This window comes from Urocitellus parryii, chromosome 12, assembly GCF_045843805.1.
Source record: "Urocitellus parryii isolate mUroPar1 chromosome 12, mUroPar1.hap1, whole genome shotgun sequence".
In the NCBI taxonomy this organism is placed as follows: Eukaryota; Metazoa; Chordata; class Mammalia; order Rodentia; family Sciuridae; genus Urocitellus; species Urocitellus parryii.
In genome coordinates, this window is record NC_135542.1 from 88,199,699 (window position 1) to 88,223,798 (window position 24,100).

The following is a 24,100-nucleotide window of genomic DNA, read 5'->3' on the forward strand; positions in this document are numbered from 1 at the left end:
GAAAAAAAATAAATAAGGAAGATACCAGGCAAGCAGCTATGAAAGGAATGCCTATTTTGACCACTGAGAAAACAGCTTCTCTTGCTTAATTTTTCAAGAGATGATGGAGTGCCACGAAACCAAGAGGCTCCTTTTTTTTTTTTAAGTCTAATTCTAGGAAGCAGCACTTATGTCGCAACTAAAGAGATCAATATTAAAAAGTTTTTATAATTTTTTTTTCAAACATTTATGTATTGCTGGTGGGAATGCAAAAAAATTTAAAAATAGAATTACCATATGATCCAGCAATTTAATTTCTGGGTATATATCCAAAAGAATTGAAAACCAAAAGAATTTAGTCAGAAAGTGATATTTGCACACCCTTGTTCACAGCAGCATTATTCACAATAGTCAAAAGATGGAAGCAACCTGAGTGTCCAACAAGAAAATGAAAAAAAAAAGTGGTATTTTTACACAACAGAATATTACTCAGACTTATTACTCAGAAAGAAATCCTGAAAAATAACATGGATTAATCTTCATTAGGCTAAGAGAAATAAGGCAGCCACCAAAGGATAAATCCTATATGATTCTCCTTTTATGAGGTATCTAGAGAGTGGTCAAAGTCATAAAGACCGAAGTAGAATGGTGGTTGTAAGGGGCTGGGAGGAGGGAGAAATAAAAAAGTTATTGTTTACTGGGTGCAGAGCTTCAGTTTTGCAAGTTGAAAAAATTTATGTGAATGTGTGGTAATGACAGATTCAAAACAATGTACTTAATGCAAATTAACTGTATACTTAAAAATGGTCAAAATGATAAATTTTAGGTAAATTTTAAAGATTAGAAAATATTTATTCTCCAAGTAAAAATTTAAAAATAGTTGATTACAAATTTTTTGCCCAATTTTCAGAGAAAAATCTTTTCTATCATACTTTAAAACTTTATATTATCTATGACTTACCTGTTCTTTAATATAAATAGAAGAAAATAAATGAATAGGCAGCATATCAGCATCAATGAAAAACTTTATGAGTTTCACTAGTCATACCTTGGCAGTTCTGGGAATATATAAATTCTCATGGCTATGATTTTAATATTCCAGGCATTCAAAAAAAACTCATTTTATTGTGATTTGAAAATAAAAATCGTCTTCAAAACCAACCAACCAACCAACCAACCACAATCACCCAGTGACATTTTTACCCATAGTGTGACAATCCAGGAAATCTATTTTAATTGCTCTCAGCTGTGTAAAAGGTTATAAGAGCAAGTTTAATTTTAATAAGAGAAAAATTACTTTATAATTAGGAGTCTCCTATTGGGAATAAGGACCCAGAGTAGAGTTATAACATCATTTCCCATCTTTATGGTAATTTAAAATGTACATAATAATTTCAAATACAAGATTTCATTTGACCCTCATGTGTATCCCATTAAAGATAGGTTTTAATATAGCAATTTTAAGAATAAGAATACAATTTAAGTGATTTGACCAAAACCTGCTCACTACTAAGAGGCCAGAGCCCAAGTCCAAATCCATTTTTAAATTTCCCTAAACCTTAAATTTAGCTCTCTAGTCAAAGGTTTATTGATCTGTGAGGTGTCCCAAGGATGAAGAAATGCCCACAGCTTGGGGATCAAGGGCAGCAGAAAGGCAGGTACAGGGCACACAGCGCACTGCCTCAACCACAAAGTATGATGCTTGACATGTCTACCACCTACCACTCAGGAATATCTATGAAAATCAAGGGAAATTAAATTCAAAAATATTTAAAAAGCAAAGTCACTTGAAAGGCATGATTTCCAGGATACTAAGATTCTATGGTCATGGAGACAGTTGAATGTGGAATATGAGTGTGTATGCAAAAACAAAAAACCAAACATGACTGGTGTCCAAAGTGGGTTGGAGATATGACAAACTGATTTTATTTGTTTATTTATTTTTTAAAATTTTTTGGTGGGAAAGCAAATTTGCATTTTGCCCAGGTCCCAAAGAGACACTGATCTCTGAGTTCAAGATGCTAAAGGAAGAGATAAGAGCCTTAATGAAGGAGCTCTAACTGAGTGTGCTAGAGGCTGAATATTAAATTAAATACATAATCAAAGGCATAGTGGTATACTTAGTCTAATTCTGGAGGGCACCAAGGAAGGATGGGGCTGAAGGATCTGCTAAGCCTAGACACTTCCTTCATCAGCCCAAGGTTTCACTGCTTCCTGACACTGGAGGCCTGTCTTCCTTTGTTCATTTCAAAAAGTGGGTGGGAGGTCTCGCTGGGGGTTGGCACAGACACTGATGGAAGGCTGTGAAGCCAGCAGTCTGGTTGTCTGGGTGATGGGGACAAATACGGAGGGTAAGGGGCTGCCAAAAGGCTTCTAGCCTCAGATTCCATTTCATTCATGCATCTGATCTGCAAATACTGGCAGAGTGCTGACCCTGCCAGGCAGAGTTCTTGGTACTGGTGGTGCAGTGTTGAATAAAACTCAGAAGTTCCACCTGCCTGAGGACACTGACGTTCTGATGAGGAAGGACAGATGATAAAGAAAAACCAGACAATATCCTGGTACGTGCTATGAAGAAAAAAGCCAAGAGGCATGACTGAGAGTTCTCTTTGGACCATAAAAGGTCAAATAACACTCAGAAATAGAACTTTCCAGGCAGAATACCAGCAAGCACAATGGCCCTAAGGTGGGAACAGGCTTATCTTGTTGAAGAAAAACAAGATTGAAGGGAAGAGTGCTCTGAGCTGAGATTAGAGGGGGAGCCAAGGGCCACGTCAGTTGGGGCCTTGTAGGTCACAGTAAGAAGTATGGATTTTATACTCAGTGACATGAGAATTCACTGAAGAACAAAGAAGCTACATGTTTGACTGAAGTTTTCTTTTTTTTTTTTTTTTTTTTTGAGAGAGAATTTTAATGTTTATTTTTCTTAGTTTTTGGCGGACACAACATCTTTGTTTGTATGTGGTGCTGAGGATCGAACCCAGGCCGCACGCATGCCAGGCAAGCGCGCTACCGCTTGAGCCACATCCCCAGCCCCTGACAGAAGTTTTCAATAGACAAGTCTCATCTGACAGACTGAAAAACAAAAAGGACACTTGAAATTCTATTAAAATTTCCTATTTTAATAGTTTTTTTCTTCTTTTCTTTTGAGATGAGGTCTTACTAAATTGCCCAAGAAGGCCTTGAACTTGCAATTTTTCTGCCTCAGCCCATCAAGCAGCTGGGATTACAGGCCTATGCCACAGTGCCCAGCATTTTTTTTTTTTTTTTTTTTTGGTGGGAGGACTAGGATTGAATCCAGTGCACTCTATACCCCAGCCCTTTTTATTTATTTCAATTTTGAGACAGAGTCTTGCTAAATTGTCAAGGCTGGTCTCCAACTTGTGAGCCTCCTGCCTCAGCCTCTAGAGTTGCTGGATTATGGGGCACTGCACCCAGCCATGCCCTGCTTTTCATAGATTTTCCACTAAAATCCAAGAGGAGTTCAAGAGTATATAAAAGTCACTTTGTATTAAAATGTGTACCACTAATACTTTCTTTTCAACCTTATTATTTTATTTATTTTGGTGGGGTTCTTTTTTTGGGGGAGGGGGTCTTCTTTGGAACTAGGGATAGAAAACAGGGCTTTGTGAATGCGAGGCAGGTGCTTTGCCACTGAGCTACATACTAGCCCAACCACTAGTACTTTTGCAGGAATCCTCCAGAATGAAAAAAGTACAGAGGATCAGGAAACAGGAACAAAAACAATAAGGAGGGCAGAATGGCAGTCAGCTGGCTCTGTCGTCCCCAGACTTATCTCTACAACCTGTAGGAAATCTTCTGAGCCCTAGACATGTGCCTCTGGTTCCCCAATCTTGACCCAAAGGACTCCCGTGAGTTGCAGAAAACAGCTATTTGCCCCAGGGCCCTTATTGTCTATCCTGGGCAAAGAGACCATCTTTCTAGCTCCTGTAGCCCATGAGCCATCTGGGCAACAGCAAATCAAGAAGCTGAAAGTGTGTCAAAGAGACAACACCTCTATAACATCTTTCCCTTGTTGATCCCAGGACTGGCAGAACAGGGAGAAGAGAGGCCCAGGGTTTCATTTCCAATCTTCTGCACAAAATTGTCCAAGTATTGCCAGATATAAGTGAAATGTTTAAGAGAAAAAAAGGGCCTACATTTGATTCTTTTCTTCCTTTTTCCTTAACCAACATCTATTAAATCATTCCTTGTTGATTTTAGATATTTTTGAGCTATATCCAGGTGCAGCAAGCAATAAAGTTACAAAAAACTACTGATCAAGGCTGCATTTGCTTCTCTTAGAAGGGTCAACAAATTGCCTAATGAAACAAGAGCTATCTCTGTACCCTTGCTGCAACCTGTCTTTGTTAAGTAGAGGGTAGGAATATCACAATCACTTCAAATCTTGAGGCAACCAATTGAATATCCTTAACGTTTTGGGAGAGAAGAAAAACCAAACCAATTCCTAAATCAGTTCAAGGTCAAGACTCAGAAGTGGTAAAATCAGGAAAAAAGGAAAAATGAAGCAAAATGACTGCCAGCTGTGCTAAGGAGTTGAAGTTATTTATTTTTTCATAAAGGCAGACTTTTTTTTTTCATCACAACCCCCCACTTCAGCTACCCTTCCCCCACCAAAAAAAAAAAAAAAGAAGAAGCAGGGAGGGTAGCAGGAGAGAATTTCTGGCATTCATAAGCTCCAAATGGAAAATGTTCAATTATTATTGCAAAATTAGTTTCAATCAGAACACACTAACCATTTCTTATTTTTTCAGACTGCTTATTTTAAAATCAGTTATGTGGAAAATTGAAAGGAATATTTGAATTCCTGCAGTTCAACTTACTTCACACAGAAGGTTTTCAGGTAGTGGTGGAGTCTGGAAGGGAACCTAAGTCTCCAGACTCAGGTTCCCTGTCAACTCTTATTATGTATTTTTAGAATACAAAGTAAAAGCACATTACAGAAAATAGAAACTGGACAAGAAGTCACCCACAATCCCATCATCATACTATATCCACTATATATATTTTGTTTCTTTTTCTTTCTTTCTTTTTAATTTTTTTTAAGTTGTAGGTGGATATAATCTTTATTTATTTATTTTTATGTGGTGCTGAGGAACGAACCCAGTGCCCCCTGTGTGTGAGGCAGGCACTCTACCACTAGCTACAACCCCAGCCCCTATATTTTGTTTCTTTATCACATGCTTTACAGGTCCCACCACCACATTCTTTTAATCATATTCTTTCTGATACACCAGCCTCCCAAATTACCATAAACACAACTGAGGATAAAAAAGAGAAGACTGATATGAGATGGGATCCAATTTGGTATAACATGAACTAATTTGATTATGTTTGCTAAGGGCTGGTACCCTCCAAGATAAGTCTGTCCCTCTTGCTGAGACACAGTAATAATTATACTATTAGGGCTTAGAATTCAGACCCTTTCCACAGGGCATTTACAATATAATTCTACAGAGGTCCTAGGACATAGGAATAAAGCTACTTAACCTTAGATCAGCTCTATTCACCCACCTGGTGCATCAGGTACCTGAAGAGGAATGAAAGGATCAGAAACGCTTAGAAGTGGGACAGCAGAATCCACAGTTTGCCCACCCTTCCTTTTCTCAGCTGGTATTGGTTGGAGGGAAAGAGATTAGGAGAGAAAAAAAGAAAAGCAGAAAACAGCAAGTAAATTGAGATGAATTAACCAAATTATAGAGTAAGTCTAACAAAATTTTTTTAAATGGTACTAGAGATTGAATTCAGTACTTATCTCTTTTATTTATTTTATTTTGAGACAAGATCTCACTAAATTGCAGAGGCTAGACTTGAACTTGTGATCTTTCTGCCTCAGCCTCCCTATTAGCTGGGATTATAAGTGTACACAAGGGAGTAAGTCTAAATAATCTAGGGTTAACAGCAAAATATCTATGAGATATATTATGTGTTCGTTTATGTTTATGAGATGTGGTGAGTACTCAAACCAGGATATTCTTATGCCTAAGCTTCTATGTCTTCCTTGAACACTGTAGCCTATAGGGATCCCTTTCAGAATTCCTATGGGATTATTGTCCATATCATACATTTGGTATGCAGATACTAGCACATGTGTATAACTGCTTGCCCTGTACCTATCACCTCTTGGAGGCCCTTTGGGAACTAAGTCTTGTTGTATCATCATAATATTTAATAAAGTGCTAGGCAGACACAAAGGAAGAGGCAGAAATAGAGTTCCTGCATACTACAAGGGTTAGATAAGCCCTGACCCCTGTACCATACCTACCCTACTACTGGCATTCATTCTATATTTGGCAAATTCCAAATTTCTAAAAATCTATATACCCTAAAGAATATCAGAAGAGATCTTAGAATTTTCTAGCACAATTTTCTTATTTTCCAGAAAAGAAAATGAAACCCCAATTAGGAGACAAGCCAGAGGTCCACTAGCAGAGCAGAACTCAGGTTTCTTGGTTTTTTTTATATTATACTTCAGTATTCAGCTTGTTCATTAGTCATAATTTCATTTTGCTTTTGATAAAATATGTTTAACATTTTTTTATGTGAAATAATTAAAGAATCAAAGGAAAGTGCTGTAGGTAGAGCCCTGTGAACTGAGCCCCCAGCTTCCCCTAATGGAGACACCTACACAACTGTAGGTCAGCATCACTGGCAATGTGAAATACTGTTGCCTAGATTACTCTGTTTTCAATAGTTTAGTTTGGATCTGGAATGTTCCCCCAGAGGATCCCGTGTTAAAGGTTTGGTCCTCTGGTTTGGCACTACTTGAAGATGGTGAAACTTTGAGAGGTGGGGCCCATAGGGAAGTTTTAGGTCATTGGGGTTGTGCCCTCAGGAGGGACTACGGGACCCTAGTTTCTTACTCTTCCTCCCTCTTGGACATGAGGTGAATAGCTCTGCTCTGCCACATCATCCCCACCACAATGTGCTGCCTCACCACAGGCTCAAAAGCAAAAGGAACATGTGACCATGAATTGAAACCTCCAACATTATAAGCCAAAATACAACTTTTCTGGGGCTAGGGTTATGGTTCAGTGGTAGAGCACTTGCCTAGCACATGTGAAGCACTGGTTTCGATCCTCAGTACCACATAAAAATAAATAAATAAAATAAAGTTATTGTGTCCATCTACAACTAAAAAGAATATTATAAAAATCTTTTCCTGGGATAGGGATATAGCTCAGTTGGTAGAGCGCTTGCCTTGCATGAACAAGGCCCTGGGTTCAATCCACAGTACCACAAAAACAACAACAACAACAACAAAAACACCTTTTTCTCTGTATTATTTTATTACTCAGATATTTTGTCACAGTAATGGAAAGCTGAGCAACACATATCCATTTCTATGCATAGTCTCTCTTTGGTTTTTAACTTGTTGCCTGCGTGACCCACACCTCTGTGTCCATCACCATCATCACAGTCCTGCATGTAGGAGGTCCATATCCGTAGCCCTCTGCTAAAGCTGGATACCTCTGCTCTGTTCTTCCTCCATCCTTCCCCACTCATATCTCTGTCTTCTTTCAGATCTCTCTTTGGAGAGAGATCTATATATTTCTCGATGCCCCCTGAATCCCTCCTTCACACCTGTACGGTATTAGGTTGAATTTGGAAGTCTTGAGGACCAATTCCCTCTCTACTAGCCTCTTTGGCCAGGGGCATCAGATGTGTGGCACTTCTCTTCACCTTTCTAAGCCCCACTGTGCCATCTGTGAAATGGACTTACAAGGATTCAAAGTGTGGGCATTATTGAAGGTATCTCTATGGGCATCTGGCTCTGATCTCCTTCTCCACCGTATGAGGACAGTCCCCTGGGGTCTATGGGCAGCTAGGAAGAAATAGGTGAATTTCTTGCTCTCACTCTCTCTACCCGCTAATTCTATGCTTCTTCTAACCAGCAGGCTGACTTGGCCTTTTTTCCCAGCTACATACCCCTGAGAATCAGTTCCTGGTACCTTAACCTCTTGCTCTCCCCTCCCCAGTACCCTGTGTCCCCTGGACAGATTCCACTGTTGTCATGGCAGCCACCTCTGCCACCCCAATGCTGCCTCATTGGTTTGAGATACACAACAGCATGAAAGGCAAAGGTGAGATCACTGGATGAACCACCAATTCTCCCAGTCCTTGGAACCTGGCTCCCTCATGGGTTTCGAGAGAGATGATGCCTATCCTTACCCAAGAGGCCACTGAAATGCAGAAACTCAGTATTATAAGCACAGACATGGAGAAAGAGAGAGCACATGTGACCCTCACTCAGTATGCATATGTCCCCCATCCCAGCTTACCCATATTTGCAGGAGGTATCAGCAATAGAGAAAGACCATATGGATGTCCAGATGTGGCAGAAGAAAAGGAAGGTGCAGTGGTATACTGCCAGTGAGCAGTCTAGTGGCCCGGGCCAATGAAATGGTGGCAAGAGTGCAGGGGCCTCGGGAGGCTCTTTGAAGGTATCTGTTGACTCTCCCACTCGCCTCAATGGCTATGTCTTGCCTAATAACCAATCAGCCCCAGTGTGCTAGCAGTTGCTACCACACCCAGCTCAGTGACTGACACACCAATTATGGACTGTGAGTGCCTGTTTACTCCCACTTGAAGCCTGACCCAGGAGGGAGGTAGAGGAGGGAAGCTCACCTCTGACCTATTCAGACATCCTACCCACCCCACTCTTAACCTCCTTTCCTCAGATTTCGAATTCCCACTTTCTAACCCTTACCCTTTCCTTGGATTCCAATATTTGCTAGGATGCCAACCTCGTATCTTCTAAACTCATCTGGGACCCTCAACCTCCCCGTTGCACCTTCAACTTCCTTCACTGTGGCCTACAACTTCCTTCAAACTCTGTTGCCTAATCTCTGAACTGCCTCCTCCGTGGACCCCTAATTCCCTCTGGCAGCATTGAGCAGTTCCTCCAACCCATGTGTGCAGTACTTTGCTATCTGGCTCTATGCATGGGTTAGTTGAGCACCACCACAGAACAGTAGCTCAAGCAGGTAAATCCCCTCATTCTTATCCCTTTCCAGATCCGCCTACTTCTGAATCCTAGTGTTATCCTCTGCAAAAATCTAATCTGTTCTCAATTGCTATAACTGAATTATTAAAGTTGGTTTTTAATTGGGTTTCTTAAAAGCAGAAGGAGGAAGAGAAGGTAAAAAATCATAGCTCTTAAGCCTCTGAAATATTTTAACATGAGGCACAATGAAACATATTTCAAAGAAAAAAGCAAATTACAAAACTGAAAATACAGTTCTTTTTTTAAAAAAGTAAAAATAAAACTCAAGATATAAATACAGTGAAAAGTGAAAAGTCAGCTGACTTAAGTACCAATGATTGAACCTAGAGGCACTTAACCATTGAGTCACATCCCCAGCCCCTTTCTATTTTATTTATTTATTTTTTAGTTGTAGATGGACAAATACCTTTATTTTGTTTGTTTATTTTTATGTGGTGCTGAGGATCGAACCCAGGGCCCAGTACGTGCTAGGCAAGCACTCTATCGCTGAGAAACAACCTCAACTCCAGCCCTTTTCTATTTTGAGACAGAGTCTCACTAAGTTGCTGATGCTGGCTTTGGTCTTGCAATTCTCCTTCATCAGCCTCTGAACCACAGGGAATAGAGGTATGTCCCACTGTCCAGCTTGAAAGCTTTTTGAATTTGTTTGTCTTGCTATTGTTTTGTGAACTGAACCCAGGACCTCACACATGTTGGGCAAGTGCTAGCACTCCATGAGGTTCCCAGCTCCAGGAGTTTGTTGTTGTTGTTTTTCACTCATGAGTTCTTTTTACTTGTTTCTTTGGGCTTTTATCTATTTCTCCAAATTTTACCAATGCACATTTATCAATAGGCAAATGTTTAATATACTAACACACAATGTGAAGTTTTAAACATTTGCCTGTTTCTCCTCTAACACAGTTTATCAATATTTTTGTAGCTTTTACCATGAAAATGTTTAAATAGCCCTGTGCCACAGTACCTAACCCATTATTAAATTTTGGACACAGTTTCTCTTCTGACTTATCGGAAGGTTTAAAATCAACAACAGCTTTAGCTCAGTTAGAACATTTATAGAAAATGGTGCTCTTCTTTTCAGTGCCACATATTAATAAATAAAATAAAGATCTATCAACAACTAAAAACATATTTAAAAAAGAAAGAAAGAAAGAAAGGGGCTGGGATTGTGGCTCAAGTGGTAGAGTGCATGCCTAGCACATGTGAGGCACTGGGTTTGATCCTCAGTACCACATAAAGATTAAAAAAAAAATAAAGATATTGTGTCCATCTACAACTAAAAAATGAATATTATAAGAAAAGAAAAGAAAATAGTGCCATTCTATGTTTCATGCAAAGGAGGAAAGATGAATTTCTGGACACATGAGTTTTATTTCACTTTTAAAGAATGAAGGTATTATAGAAAAAAGTTCACGCCTACAAAAAAGAAAGAAGGGACAGTGCCAATATTTACAGAAAAATATGTATAAAATGAGGAAAAGCTTGATACCACTATTTCTTTTGAGATGTGGTTGCCCAGGTAAACATCTCTATCATTCTCTAGCTGTGACTTTGTAGAAGTGGACCACTGTGAGGATCACCCAAGATAATGCACAAAAAAGCATTTACCCAGTCACTTGACATTTACCACATGCTCAATAAATATTTGCTGTTATTACTGATATAACTGTACTCTAATATGTGCTTGTGACTAGACCTTCAAGTTCCTTAAAGAAACACTGCCATTTAAGGCTTTCAAAGTAAATGTAAAGATAGATGGGATAAGGGACAAAAACAAAGACAAAATAGTTTCTCTAAGAAAATAGTTCACACAAACTATGAAGCATAGCCATGTGTGCAAACTGAGAATTAGGTATATAAATTGGGGGTGTTGGGCTGAGGCTATAGCTCAGTGGCAGAGCACTTGCCTAGCATGTGTGAGGCACTGGGTTTGATCCTCAGCACCATATGAAAATAAACAAATAAAACAAAGGCATCTGTTCATCTACAACTACAAAAAAATTTTAAAAATTAAAAAAAATTTGGGGTGGTAAGCTAGTGGTAGATGGAAAATAATTAAAGGAACTCTGAGGTTAACACTGGTGAATCTAAGCTCCTGTGCTTTGGAAAAAAAAAAAAAAACAACATTTACCTGGCTCTCAATCATTTAGCTAATTTGTACTAAGCCAAATATTGTACTAAATGCTAAGATGCTGTAGCAAAAAACATTCTCTGAGAGCTTATACACAATCCATCTTCCAGGAAAACTCTACCCCACTAAGAACTATGGTGGGTTGTAATTATGATGTTCTATTTCAAGCACAATGGTTGATGCTTTAAACATTTGGTCAACCATCGTGAATAACTGGGTCTTGAATTTTTGTGTTATTGTTGGTACTGGGGATTGAACCCAGCTGTGCTGTACCACTGAGCTACATCCCCAGCCCTCTTTTTGTTAATTTTTTCAGACTGGGTTCCACTAATTTGCCTAGGCGGGTCTTGAATTTGTAGCCTCAGTCTCCCAAGTAGCTGAGATGATAGATGGGTGTCACCATACACACCTTTTTTATTCCTTAAGTTGTATTTAAAGTTCAAGGATAGCATGGGAAGCTTAGGGAAATCCTGTCTCAAAATGAAGTAGAAAAGGCTGGGGATGTAGCTCAGTGGTAAAGCATTTGCCCCTAGCATGCAGGAAGCCCTGCAGTTAAATCCCCAGTGCCACGAAAAACAAACAAAAAAGACAGAAATGGTAGGTTTTTATAAATCTAAAAGTTGTCTTTAAAAAGATAATAAAATAGCAAACCTTTAGTTACCAAGAAAAACACAATCCATACAATTAAAAATTGATGTACAGAAAAAATACTTCAAAGGGTTGTCAAGAGGGTCTGACAAGATCATAGACAGTACACATGACAAACCGGGAAAATGTTTACATTACACGACATAAGAAGAGCTCCTATAAATTAATAAAGAAAAGAATGAGCCCAGAATATCAAAAAAGCAAAGGACACAAACAAAATCAATCCCCAAACAAATAAAAATGTCCAGAAAACAATGTCCTCTGTCTCTGGGCTGGGCAGGGCAAGGCAATAGTGGGTAAAGTTACTCTCATTCAATGTTGATGAAAAGAAAATATATTTATAGCTTTCTTGGAGGGCAATTTGGAAATATGTATCAAAAGCCCTCAAATACAGTATCTTTTAATTAACATATAATCTCTTAGAAATTATTTAAGAAATTATACAAAATAGAAAAAAATTTAGTTTTAAGAATGCTTACATGATAAAAAAAATTTGTAATAATATTAATATTTAGAGAAGAGATATTTCATAAATGTTACTATTCTTCCATTAAAAAGTTATGTATTAATATTTATTGACATGGAAAACTACAAATTCCCATAGGTCATTTACAAAATGATAAAAATGGGCCACAGTCAACCAGTAATAACCTACAGCAGACTGCATAGACCATACTGATTATAGTGCAGTTAAAACATACCCTAAGTGACTCCTAGTTAAGAAGAAACTAAAACTTCAACTTAAGGCAAGTCCAGAAAATCATGAGAATAAGTGCATCACACACCAAAAACTATGGAATGGATGCAGATGTTCTAACCAGAAATAAATTTATGAGGTTAAAAACACTAAGCATATCAAATTCTATATCCTACAAATATAATCAATCACAAGCTCATGTCCATTACTAAAGCATTTAAAATAGTAAAACAGTGAAATCAAAATAATGTTTAAAAAAAGAGGTAAGTAGTTATATAACATCAGAATCTAGTCATATAAAGGAATTCAATGCATACATTTTTAAAATGACATTTTAGGACTTTCTTTAATGAAGAGAGGAAAATTTGCCAGACTGATTAAGTGAAAAAAAAAAAAATCAGGTTTTAAAATATGACTGTAAAGATGTTCAACAGAGTCCTATCTCTGGGCCTAAAACAGTACAAGATGTGGTCACATGTATTTTGGTGAGAGCTATTTTTTGTTAGATTCACAAAGATATCTGTGACCCTAAACAAGTTAAATGCCTAACAGACATCAAAAATGGTATCTCTGTGCTACCTCTCAGTGGTTAGATCATGGGGTATTTTAAAATTTTTCTCTATAAATTGCTATATTATATAATAAATATGCATAATTTTTATTAATAAAGAGGAAAATAGATCTCTTATTATTTTGCTTCCATTGTTTTTAAAAAATCTTATTAGAAAATTCCTCCTTCTCCCCCAAAGCACAAATATACAAAGCTTAGTAGAGTCTCAGGTTCAGACAGATCATCTAATTCTTAGATTCTTGAATTTACCCCAAAGAACCTAAGCAATGACAGGAGATTACCAGAGTGCTGCTCCTCAAATTTAGAAATATTGTTTAAGAAATGTCCTGAACTAGAGAGAGCAAATCTGGTAATATCACTGCCAGGTCATTGTACCACTTTAATTCAAAGTGATTCTAAATCTTTCTCTATCCCTTTTCAATTGGACCATTTTTGAATGAAGAAAAACATATGAGTTATTGCCAGGAGCTGGGGTTCAGGAGCATGTGATAGCTATCTGTGAAGAGAACAATGTCAAGGTGACAATAGTGAGCCTCTTGTCTCAGATGAGTGCCACACTTACCAGTTCCAGCAGAGAATGAGGAAGCAGCAAAAGCATCACCTTGGGTTGACTGGAAACCTGGGATCAAACTCTCAGCTGAGCCGCCAAGCTTTTCAGGATGTTTGCCTGGAGATACAAAATACCATTAGGTTCATTCTAGCAGAATCCTGTGATGCATCTACAAATGGTGGAGGGGAAGGGCACCCTCTGACTGCCTTTCAGACTCCTCTTACTGTATTACTGCAACATCTTGACTATTCACAGGTCCTGTCTAGTCATTCCAATAACAGAAAAGGAAGGAAACTATTAAGAATCAAAAGAGACAACACATGGGTTTTGAAAGATGAAAAGAATTCTGGAGACTGGTTGTGCAACAGTGTGAATGAACTTAAAATTACTGAACTATATATTTAAAATGGCTATGATGGTAAATATTATGTTTTGTGTATTTTACCACAATTAAATGTTTTTTATTTTTCGATTTAAAAAATTTTGCAATAGGGTTTCTTTAAGTTGTCTAGGCTGGTCTGGAATTTGTTATCCTCTTGACTCAGCCTCTTGAGTTGCTGGGATTACAGTGTGCACCACCATGCCTGGCCACAATTATGTTTTTTAAGTAAATGAGCAGGCACATGAGACAGAATGTGAGTGAACACAGAGCTCAAGCCTTAAAGCACAATCTCATTCCTCAAAGCAGAATACCTCCAGCCTTCACTGGGAATCTACTTAACAACTTGGTTTTAAGGATTTGTATTAAGGATCTGTTTTCTACGTTGGAAACATTTTAGAAGTGAGAAGTGGTAAAGATGGCAGTAGTATTATATGAACAGAAAGGAGACAGAAAAATCACTAAAAATAAGAGAATTTAAAAAAGAAAAAACTTGAGGTTGGTTATGCACAAAAACTACAGTTTCGACAGTCCATTAAGGTACTTATGTTTGCAGTTCAGAACAATAATTGGCACAGATAACAGTGAAAGTGAGTTGCCCAAAAAAGTTAAACCTTATATCCTATATTCTGTTTAAAAACTCAGGAAAATAATATGAATAATAAAAAAGATAGCTACAAAATAATAGTTAAAGCTAAAATGTTTGGTCAACAGATTATTGCTACAAAATAATAGTTAAAGCTAAAATGTTTGGTCCTCTTGGTTCTGGTTATACCTTTACCTGTGCTCTTGTGTACACCGAGGGACCTCTTTTCCAACTGCATATTAGAAAACTTCCACAGATATACCTATTGTTCCAAAGTGTGTGCATGTGCCTGTGTGTGTGTGTGTGTGTGTGTGTGTGTGTGTGTGTGTGTGTGTGTGTCCATCCTGCCTTCCAAATTAGACTATGAGTTTTCTGGACAGAATTGTATCTTTTTAAAAAATAAAATCTCCTTTCGGTGGTCAGTCAACAATAATATAGAACACTGAAAACAGTGAGAGAATCAGTGTCCATGGGAAGGCATAGGTTCATGGACAAGCAGTCATTACTTTCTGGAACAATAAACCCACCTACAAGAAGGGCACCATCACAGTCCCCAAGGATGAGCCTGATTGACAGATTGATGCCACTGAATTGCTTTCAATTTTCTTCTTTAATGCTCACATTGTCCTTGCTGCTACCCACCACAGGTCAGGATTTCCTGAAAATACCTCAATGTTCTGGTAAAAATAAAAGTTGACTTATATGCATACCTGGAAATCAAGCCTTTGGGGACAGGCACAAGCCAACATTTTCACAAGCACATCCCTCTAGAGCTAACATTCCAACTCTTGCTTATTTCTCAGCATAGAGAATTTACAGGCAAGAATCACAAAAAAGGCATGGCTTCCTCACCTTCCCCCAGCTTGGCAAAGTCCTTGTTCAGCAGTTCCTCAGCTGTAAGTTTGGAGAAATTGTCATCATCAAAGGGATTCCATGTAGAACCTTCTGAAGGATTATAGACATTTTGTTGGGAGGTGCGAGGAGATCCTGATGGAGTGGTGGTTGCAGACCTAGGTAGGTTCCCACCCCCACGAGACAAAAAGACATATAAAAGTTGAACCAAACAAAAAGAGTCAAACTACTTTTTCTTTGTTTTGGGATAAAATTCTTTTTAGAGGCAATTAATCATTTCCCAGTGTTTTTCTAAAGGGGCTTTCTACAAAGTTTCCATGGACACCCTTTCCACTCAATGACATGAAGGTATCCTCTCCTTCATCACTCTTTCTGTCCCACTATTTTTTTTTTTTAATCTCTTGCTTGGTTTTTCAGTCTTGTCTGCAAGGCCTTTCAGTTCAGGATCCCAAAGGAACCTGTTGTTAGGCTTGTGCATCCTATGGAGATCAATATAAGAGCTCCCACAACCAAGTCTTGGAGCTCTGAGACTGAGGCCTTTGTAGGCTGCCTCCATCTTCCAGGATCTAGCAGCCATGGCATTAAGAGACACCATCACAATTAAAGATAAATGAAAATGGCTACTATCATTTTGTGTGTCTAGGTATCATTACCTGGTTTTCTTTTAAAGTCTGTCTGGAATTATTTTAAAGATTTTTAACTTCAGAGTTAACAGTTCCAAGAAAGATGAGTGTCTGAAACTACATTTACTCAACACTCATCAAAGTTTACTTTATGTCAGGCACAGAGCCAGTCACTAGTTTACAAAAACTGACTGAGGCATGATCCTCATCTTGGAGAACTGGCAGGCACATCAGCCAGACACATGAATAATTAATGATAAAACAATGTGATACATGCTCAATAAAGGCCCAGACGCAATGACATATGAGAGGAAAGGTCAAAGAAAAGGCAACCCCTGACATTGATCTTAATGAAAAAAGTGAGCATTTCCTAAGGGAGGAGAACAGCAGCAGTCCCAGGAGAGGGCTTGGGATGAGCCAAGAGCTCATGAAGGTAGACATTGGCAAGTCCACCCAGGCATTCCTGAGGTTACCAGTGAGTTCAGATAGCATCCCATGGACAATGAGGACCAATGAAATATTTTCAGCATGGAGACACTTGGTCAGATTGGGAGTTTAAATAACACACTGTATAGCATGCAACAAATAAGAGAATGGAAACAGTGGGCCATATAGAAATTTTTAAAAAATTTTTTTAGTTGTAGATGGATACTATACCTTTATTTTATTTATTTTTATGTGGTGCTGAGGATTGAACCCAGTGCTTCCCACATGCTAGGCAAGTGCTCTACCACTAAGCCACAACCCCAGCCCCAGGAAATTGTTTCTTCTGAACAGAACAGTACATATACTACAAACAATTCCCTTTCTTACAAAGGAACACCTGTGCAGGGAGAATTGTGGAGGAGATGCACAAAGAACAGACAAACACACAAGGGGCAGATGCAAACAGAAAGAAGGATGGCAGACAAAAGGAATGCCTACCCCTTTCTGCCATCTTCTTTAATAACCCAAAAAGTTACATATTACCCACCTCCAGTGACTATACTTTGACCAGTATTCCTTTAACCCTGAGTGCTAGCTAACTGAGATAAGGTCCAGGTTAATGCAAACACAGAGCCTCTCTCCTTCAAAGTATGTCACTATGTAAACCAGGTAGTGCATCCACATAGTTATCTTAATAGCCTCAGCAGGGACTAGCTGGGCATTCCAATGAGGGTGCCAGTTCCCCCCAGGGAGTCTGCCCACCGGGGGAACATTTCTCTGTCTATTTCCATGGTCAGAATACCTATACTTTCTTCCTAAACACAGACACACACTACTATATATACATCTACACACACCCATATACTTATTGGGAAGCATTACACAAAACACCCATGATAGCCTTGCCCACAAAGTGAGAAGAACAAAGGGGAAGCACCACATACTTGGATTTATTGAGACTGGCCTCAGCTGCAGCTGCTTGGAGCAGCTGAGTGGATTTGCTGGCAGGGACCCCAAACACAGCACTGTGGGTGACGTCACTGAGAATCCGCCTGTGCCCAGCTCGTTGGGTTTTGGGGGATGATGGAGGAGTCAGAGATCCAAGTTTCTGTCCCTGGATGGTAGGAGGTGGGGTTGTTTGAACCTTTGGCTGTTGTCTTACTGGGGCTTGAAGCTGTTAGAGAGAGAGAGAGAAGTGTTTTATTATTTTTTTTTAAAGGAGGAGGAAAAGGAAAAACAAATAGATAAGCAAAACAACAACAAAATGCCACAAGTGAGCTAAGATAGGACTCAAATGGTTAAGTTTACCAGTAATACTCAGAAAGAAAAAGAAAAAGCTTCTACAATCTGGGCTGCAACTTTTAAGACAGATTCCAGTATAATATTTGATTGTTTTTTGTTTGTTTGTTTGTAGCTGGGGATCAAACCCAGGGCCTTGTGCATGCAAGGCAAGCACTCTACCAACTGAGCTATATCCCCAGCCCTGATAATATTTGAATTTATACATAAATCCAACCTATTACCCACCAATAATATACAAGGTAACCAAATGTAATTCTGCCCACAGAGGAAGATAACAGAAGTTATTCCTAGCTCTAAAGGTCTAGAATGTATCTTTAATGACCTCTTTCTGCTTTTGAGGTCACACAGCAGCTTGTCAGAATGCTTCCAAAGGGCAGGCAATAGATCCTACCTTCTACCACAGTTAGAAGTCAAAGAAGACACACCTCCAGCTAAAATACATTTATGCTAAATGATTTCTGCTAAGCGGTCCCTGAGACTCTGCCATAGCTGTGACAAGAGTGAGTCAGATGGAATTCTACTGTGACTGAAACTGGTAGTGCTTTTACTGTGCTGTTATTAAAGCTCTTCGTTTCATTGATGGGATGAGTCTACAAGATCCTGTTTCTGTGGTAACCTCTGAGAAAATGTACAGCATTGATTTAGTGGGAGTTACTTGCTCCAATCTTTAGTTTAGAAATGACATAGAAGAACCAGCAGAAAACATAATAAGAAACAAAAACACCTTTCTTAATGATGACTCAGCTGACAACATAAGGACTCTAGAGATGTGGACCATTTTTAGGAGGGCCAAACTGCTACTAAAGAACAATAAACAAGGAGAACATCCTAGTGGTCCTTCAGCATACATCATCTATATCTAGGAAAATGAACAAAACAATGTTAAGAAACTCACATAACCCATTTCCTTAATTCTGTCAATCTGAAGATAAATGACTTAGGATATTTAATGCCCTATGAATTTAAGTATCCCTTCCCTCAAGTCCCTCCTCTCATATTAAAGCTGCCTCTCCATGCTCCATGCTGCAGCCTGGATCCCATGTTCTGTCCCTCCAGAGGTAGACCTTGAAAGCTCAGGGAAACCAGAGTATTCAGCTATTTGGTTCAGAATACTTATAGCATGGGATACTGACTGTCCTTATGTCATCCTTAGGACATGGAACATTTAGTGAGGCAGACTATGTACAAGTGCCAGTGTACCAACTACCTCACCAATGGGCAGAATGATACAATCATAATGTTCCAGTATCAACTGAACTGAGACAAGAGTAGCACAGTTTCTGCTGAGGGAAAGCAGAGTGGTATTGAAGACCAGAGCTCCAGCCCCACCACTTCCTCTGGGGGTCCAGAGTTGCTCCTATACCAGCCAGTTGAATGCCAGCACTGATGGAGGCTAGAAGGTTTTGAGGACAGACCTGACTGGCCTATTTTATAAGACAATCATTACTCTGAAAAGGGTACTTGTCTGTTCAGTCCCTTTTTTGATGAAGACTCCACACTACTTGGAGAACATCTTCTACTCCTCTTTCCTGTTCTCCATGTGCAGTACACTTTAGAATGGATGCCCCTATTGGGGTAAAACATCTCTAATCTGAAGATCTAAAGCCCCAAATGCTCTAAAATCTGAAACTTTTCATACACGACATGATGCCACACACGAAAAATTCCACACCCGACTTCATGTCTCAGTCAAAACACAGGGGTACTAAAAATATGATACCTCAGGCTATATTTATGAGTGCATAGGAAACATAAATGAAATTCATGTTCAGTCTTGGGACCCATCCCCAAGATATCTCATTATATATGCAAATATTCCAAAATCTGAAGCACTTTTGTCCCGAAAATTTCAGATAATGGATACTCAGCCTAACCTATTTAGGGGTTCTTCACAACAATCCTGTCAGCCAGGCAGTTATATGTCCACTTTGAACCAACAAAAGTGAGTTGAAAAGAGTCTTAGAAAACAGATTCCGACACTTTCACTTCAGAGGAGAAGAGACCATGGCCCACTGAGGCTAAGTTCTCACTCAAGGGCACAAGGTGGACTGGAAGAAGAATCCCTAACTCCCGACCACCACTCAGGACTCTTTTCTGCACCACAATGCCTCTCATCCAAAGACAAAACTAGAGAGGGTGAAGGAGAAACAGACTGCAAAAGAAGGACAAGGCAGACTCTGAAATCTAACTTGTTGAAGACTTTTTAAAAACAAAATATGTAATTATAGAAGTGTAAGCATGCCAAGAAATGTAAGAATATAGAGAAGAGTGTCTATTCCCACACTCCAATACAATCCTTATCTTTGTTGTGCCTTAAATGTAAGTCAGTTTGTCTCCTCTCCTTTCCCCTTTCCCTGTCCCTGTCCCTTCCCCCCCCCCTTTCTTTCCCCAGTACTGGGGATTGAATCCAGGGGTGCTGTACCACTGACCTACATCGGGAGCACTTTTTATTTTAAGACAGGGTCTCACTAAGCTGCAGAGGCTGGTTTCCAACTGTGCTCATCCTGCTTCAGCCTCCCAAGTAGATGTTATTTAAAGGCATGTACCAGGGTGTATGGCCTAAGTCTTTTTTTCAAGTATACACTTTTTCCAATTTTACAACTCTTTCAACATTACCTCATGAGCATTGTTCTCACATTGCTGTACAGACTCTCATACTGCTTTATGATTTTTAATGGCTGCATGGTCGGGTTCCTGAATGGTTTAGGTTGCTTCCATTCTTTGGGCTACTATTAATAAGACTGCAATGAACCTTTAGAGCATATGGTCATTTTCCCTTTGCTGATTACTGCTTTCAGATGGCTGCAGGGTGTTCTTATATTCACTCACATGCTTCTCCAAATAAGCCTTGCCATGAGTCAGAGACGCAGGGATGGGTCAAACCTGGGCAGCTCTATGGTTCCTGGTTAAGTACAGTCAACCCAGTACTCCCTAAACAACTATTTCTGAGCACAATGCTCCAGTGTTTTTCCATGTGGGGAGCATGGAGAAGGTTTATAATTAATTATAATTAATTCCCAGCTGTCCAGGCAAAGCTGAAGGGAACCTCATGAAAAGTGATGCTAGTAGTAGTTGAGTATTCATTATCTTGAATGAGCATTTGTTGCTATTATCCTAAAACACAGATCATGATTCTTTGATTATTGCCCCGGGTCTGTTATTGTAATTTTTCATGTCTCTAGGGCAGTTGCTTTCTAGTCTAGGCCTCAGATTTCAATTCCATAAAATCAGGGGACTAAGATGGATAATTAAGATCCCTTTTTATTAAGTCATGTAATAATTTTTTTCAAAACTGTTTCCATTAACAAGAAGAACTTTATCTTTTGTTAAAAATACAGAGGATAGCCATCTACCACATATTGCAGGAAGAAAGTTGTTTCATTTCAGAAACAAAGGTGTAAGCACTGAATAGACACTTGGCTGAGACTTAGAGAAGACAATCCATTTTTGGCACTGCTTTTTGAAGGGATAGAAGTTTTCTTGTTTAAGATAGTGACAAAACTATATTAGAAATCAATTCTCAGAAAAATGGATCCTTATCATCTAGTAGTTGAACTTCCTTGGGAATAAGAGAGTAGCTGTAATATTCTATCAACTAGGTATCAAAAAATACCTTTTTCTATCACTATAATCTTTTCTATTGCTATCACTAAGGAAACTCTGAGTATAGAATAAAGGTTCCTTACTAAAGGACAAAGCAAGAATGCTCGAATGTGCTGAAACTGTAGATGTCAATCAGGAGAGGGTTCTGATGCTATATTCACTCAAATTCTAAATTTACAGGATGGTTCTAATAAGTAGATACTCAGATGCTCTGGTATCCAGGATATTGTGCCATAGTACATGGTCACAGGCAAGTTGGGCCTTCAAAGGTGATACTTGGTAAACTCAAACGCTGTGGCTAGTTGTGTCATTCATAAACTCAACACTGTCAAGACTCAGGGTACAGGTGGAAGCCCACATCAACCCCCAGAGACCGGGAAGGGCACAATGGATCAATCTGCCTCTTGAAGAAGGGAAAAGGATTAGCTCAAATCCTGAGTCCTTGACTCATAGCACTAACAGAGACAATGAACAGCCTAATGCCAGGATGATAAATTAAAATGTGTGCCTTCATCAGTAACCTTGAATAATTTTTTTAGAACTCTGTCTTCTACAAAATACTTTATGCTGTCCTTGGATGTATCAAGCAAAGATGAAATATTTTAACTGCAGGGATGAGAAAGCAACCTGGTCCCCCTCACAACTGCTGCCATCTCTTACTGCCCTCTCCCTGGCCCTCAATGCTCACTCCTCTTCTGCCTTTCACCCTGAGCCCTGGTTCTTACTGCGGGCTCCTGAGCAGTTGTTGGCTGGGGGACAGAGGCAGGTTGGGCCTGGGGCTGTGGTCCTGCTGCTGCCAGGCTCTTTTGCTGCAGAGCTGCCTGCTGAGTCATCAGCTGTTGCTGATGTAAAGCTGTGGCCAACTGTTGTTGCTGTTGTTGTTGTTGCTGCTGCTGCTGCTGCTGCTGCTGCTGGTAGAAGTTCTGCATCAGCTGCTGTTGAGTGCCTCCCTGGGACACCACAGGGAACTGGGCAATGGCTGGTTGCTGGGTTCCTGAATGTACTGCCTGAAACTGAGAGGAGAGAATGGCAAGAAACGAGGAGGTGAAAAAGATCCTGTGGCAGAAACACATTCACAAAGATCAGTGGTGAAGCCAAAGGCAAGAGCAGGTAGAAGTCTTATTACCTGGTTCACAGAAATCTCAGGTCATTGAAACAAACACAGCAGTACCTTACATTGCTGAACCATACCTACTGCTTTAGACTGGTTTCCAAGTGGGTTTCTATGCCTAGGCTGAAGGAAGCTACCTGACTTAATAAACATCAGGTGGCTCCACAAGCTGATATGTAACATAAAAAAATAAATGCTCTCCCGATGATAGAAGTAATCCTTCTTATAAGGGATTTTGAAGTAGTCAAGATTAAAATGCTTCCTTGCATGCATAGGATAATACAATGTTGACACTGAAAAGAATAACATAAATGTTAACCCAGCTACTGAAACTCATATCAAGGCTTTCTGAAAATTATTTCCCAATTGCTCTACTTTATGAAAACTCTACCATCTTTATTCAAAATATTCTGATATTTCGTTACAATTTTTTTTTTAATTTTTTTTAGTTATAGGTGGACATGATACCTTTATTTATTTATTTTTATGTGGTGCTGAGGATTGGACCCCGTGCCTCATGCATGCTAGGCAAGCGCTCTATTACTGGGCCACAACCTCAGCCCTCGTTATAATTTTATAGTGGGGTCATCCTACCTTGCCCAGGCTGGTCTCAAACACCTGGGCTCAAGTGATCCTGCTGCCTCAGCCTCCCAGGTAGCTGGGACTATAGACTTGCCAGCATGCCCAGCTTTTATGACATTTCTTACATGTCTCTCCAATCTCCACTGCTAGGAACTATGTCCTAGGCACATAAACAGAGCTCAAAATAGGGCCCTACTGATGAACAAGATCTTCTTTGGGACACCCTAAATACAGTTACCTAGCTACAGAGTTAATTTGGAGGATACCATTTGTCTATTGGGGACAAAGTTAAAGGGTTAGCAACAAAGCAGATGTCAAAATATAGCTGCCTATTTAAAACAGAAAAATGATGGAAATAACCCAAATGTCTATCAACAGTAAACTGAATAAACTATGACATATCCTGAAGAATACCAAATGGATACTCTCAAGTTGTATAGAGGAATGAAAGATACCTCTACAGATGGGTAAGAGGGGATAGAATTTTGTAGATTTGACTCTGAAACAATGTAAATGGTTATAATTCATCAGAATTAAACCAAAATTGAAAAACAATAATGAGCCAGGCACAGTGGTACATTCCTGTAAGCTCAGAAACTCAGGAGGCTGAGGCAGGTGGATTCCAAACTCAAGGTCATCCTTGGCAATTTAGCAAGATCTTGTCTCAAAATAAAACATAAAGGCTTGGGTGTCTTAGTGGAACAGTGCCCCTGGGTTCAATCTCTAGTACTAAAGGAAAAAGAAAAAAAAAGCAATAACTAAAAATGAAAAGCAAAATGATACAAAGAAACCAGTATACAGAGGTAACTAACTATAGCCAGGAATTTGTGTAGGGTGTGGCTGGAAAAGTAGGTCACTGGAGTGTGTCTTTGGGGTTTATATTTTATCCCTGGTAAGCAGAACTCTCTGCTTCCTAGTGGCCATGTTCTAAGCTACTTTCCTTCTCCACACCCTTCTACTGTGGTGTTCTGCCTCACCTTGGGCCCAGAGCCATGGAGTTAGCCATCTAATGGATTGAGACCAATAGAAACTGTA

At 39.3% G+C, this 24,100-nt stretch overlaps 1 protein-coding gene across 2 annotated transcripts in view; it reads right to left on the reverse strand.

Moving 5' to 3' along the window:
- Aak1 (AP2 associated kinase 1) overlaps positions 1-24,100 on the reverse strand; it is a 179,422-nt gene that overhangs the window by 27,758 nt on the left and 127,564 nt on the right. Inside the window, exons 13-17 of one of the 2 annotated variants that reach the window (XM_026387175.2) lie at positions 22,098-22,385; positions 17,412-17,641; positions 15,419-15,576; positions 13,614-13,718; positions 5,515-5,610 (exon numbers count right to left, since the gene is read on the reverse strand). In XM_026387175.2, coding sequence (XP_026242960.2) covers positions 5,515-5,610; positions 13,614-13,718; positions 15,419-15,576; positions 17,412-17,641; positions 22,098-22,385 — 877 coding nt within the window. The remainder of the gene's footprint in view (positions 1-5,514; positions 5,611-13,613; positions 13,719-15,418; positions 15,577-17,411; positions 17,642-22,097; positions 22,386-24,100) is intronic. The other variant, XM_026387176.2, reaches the window with a different exon arrangement.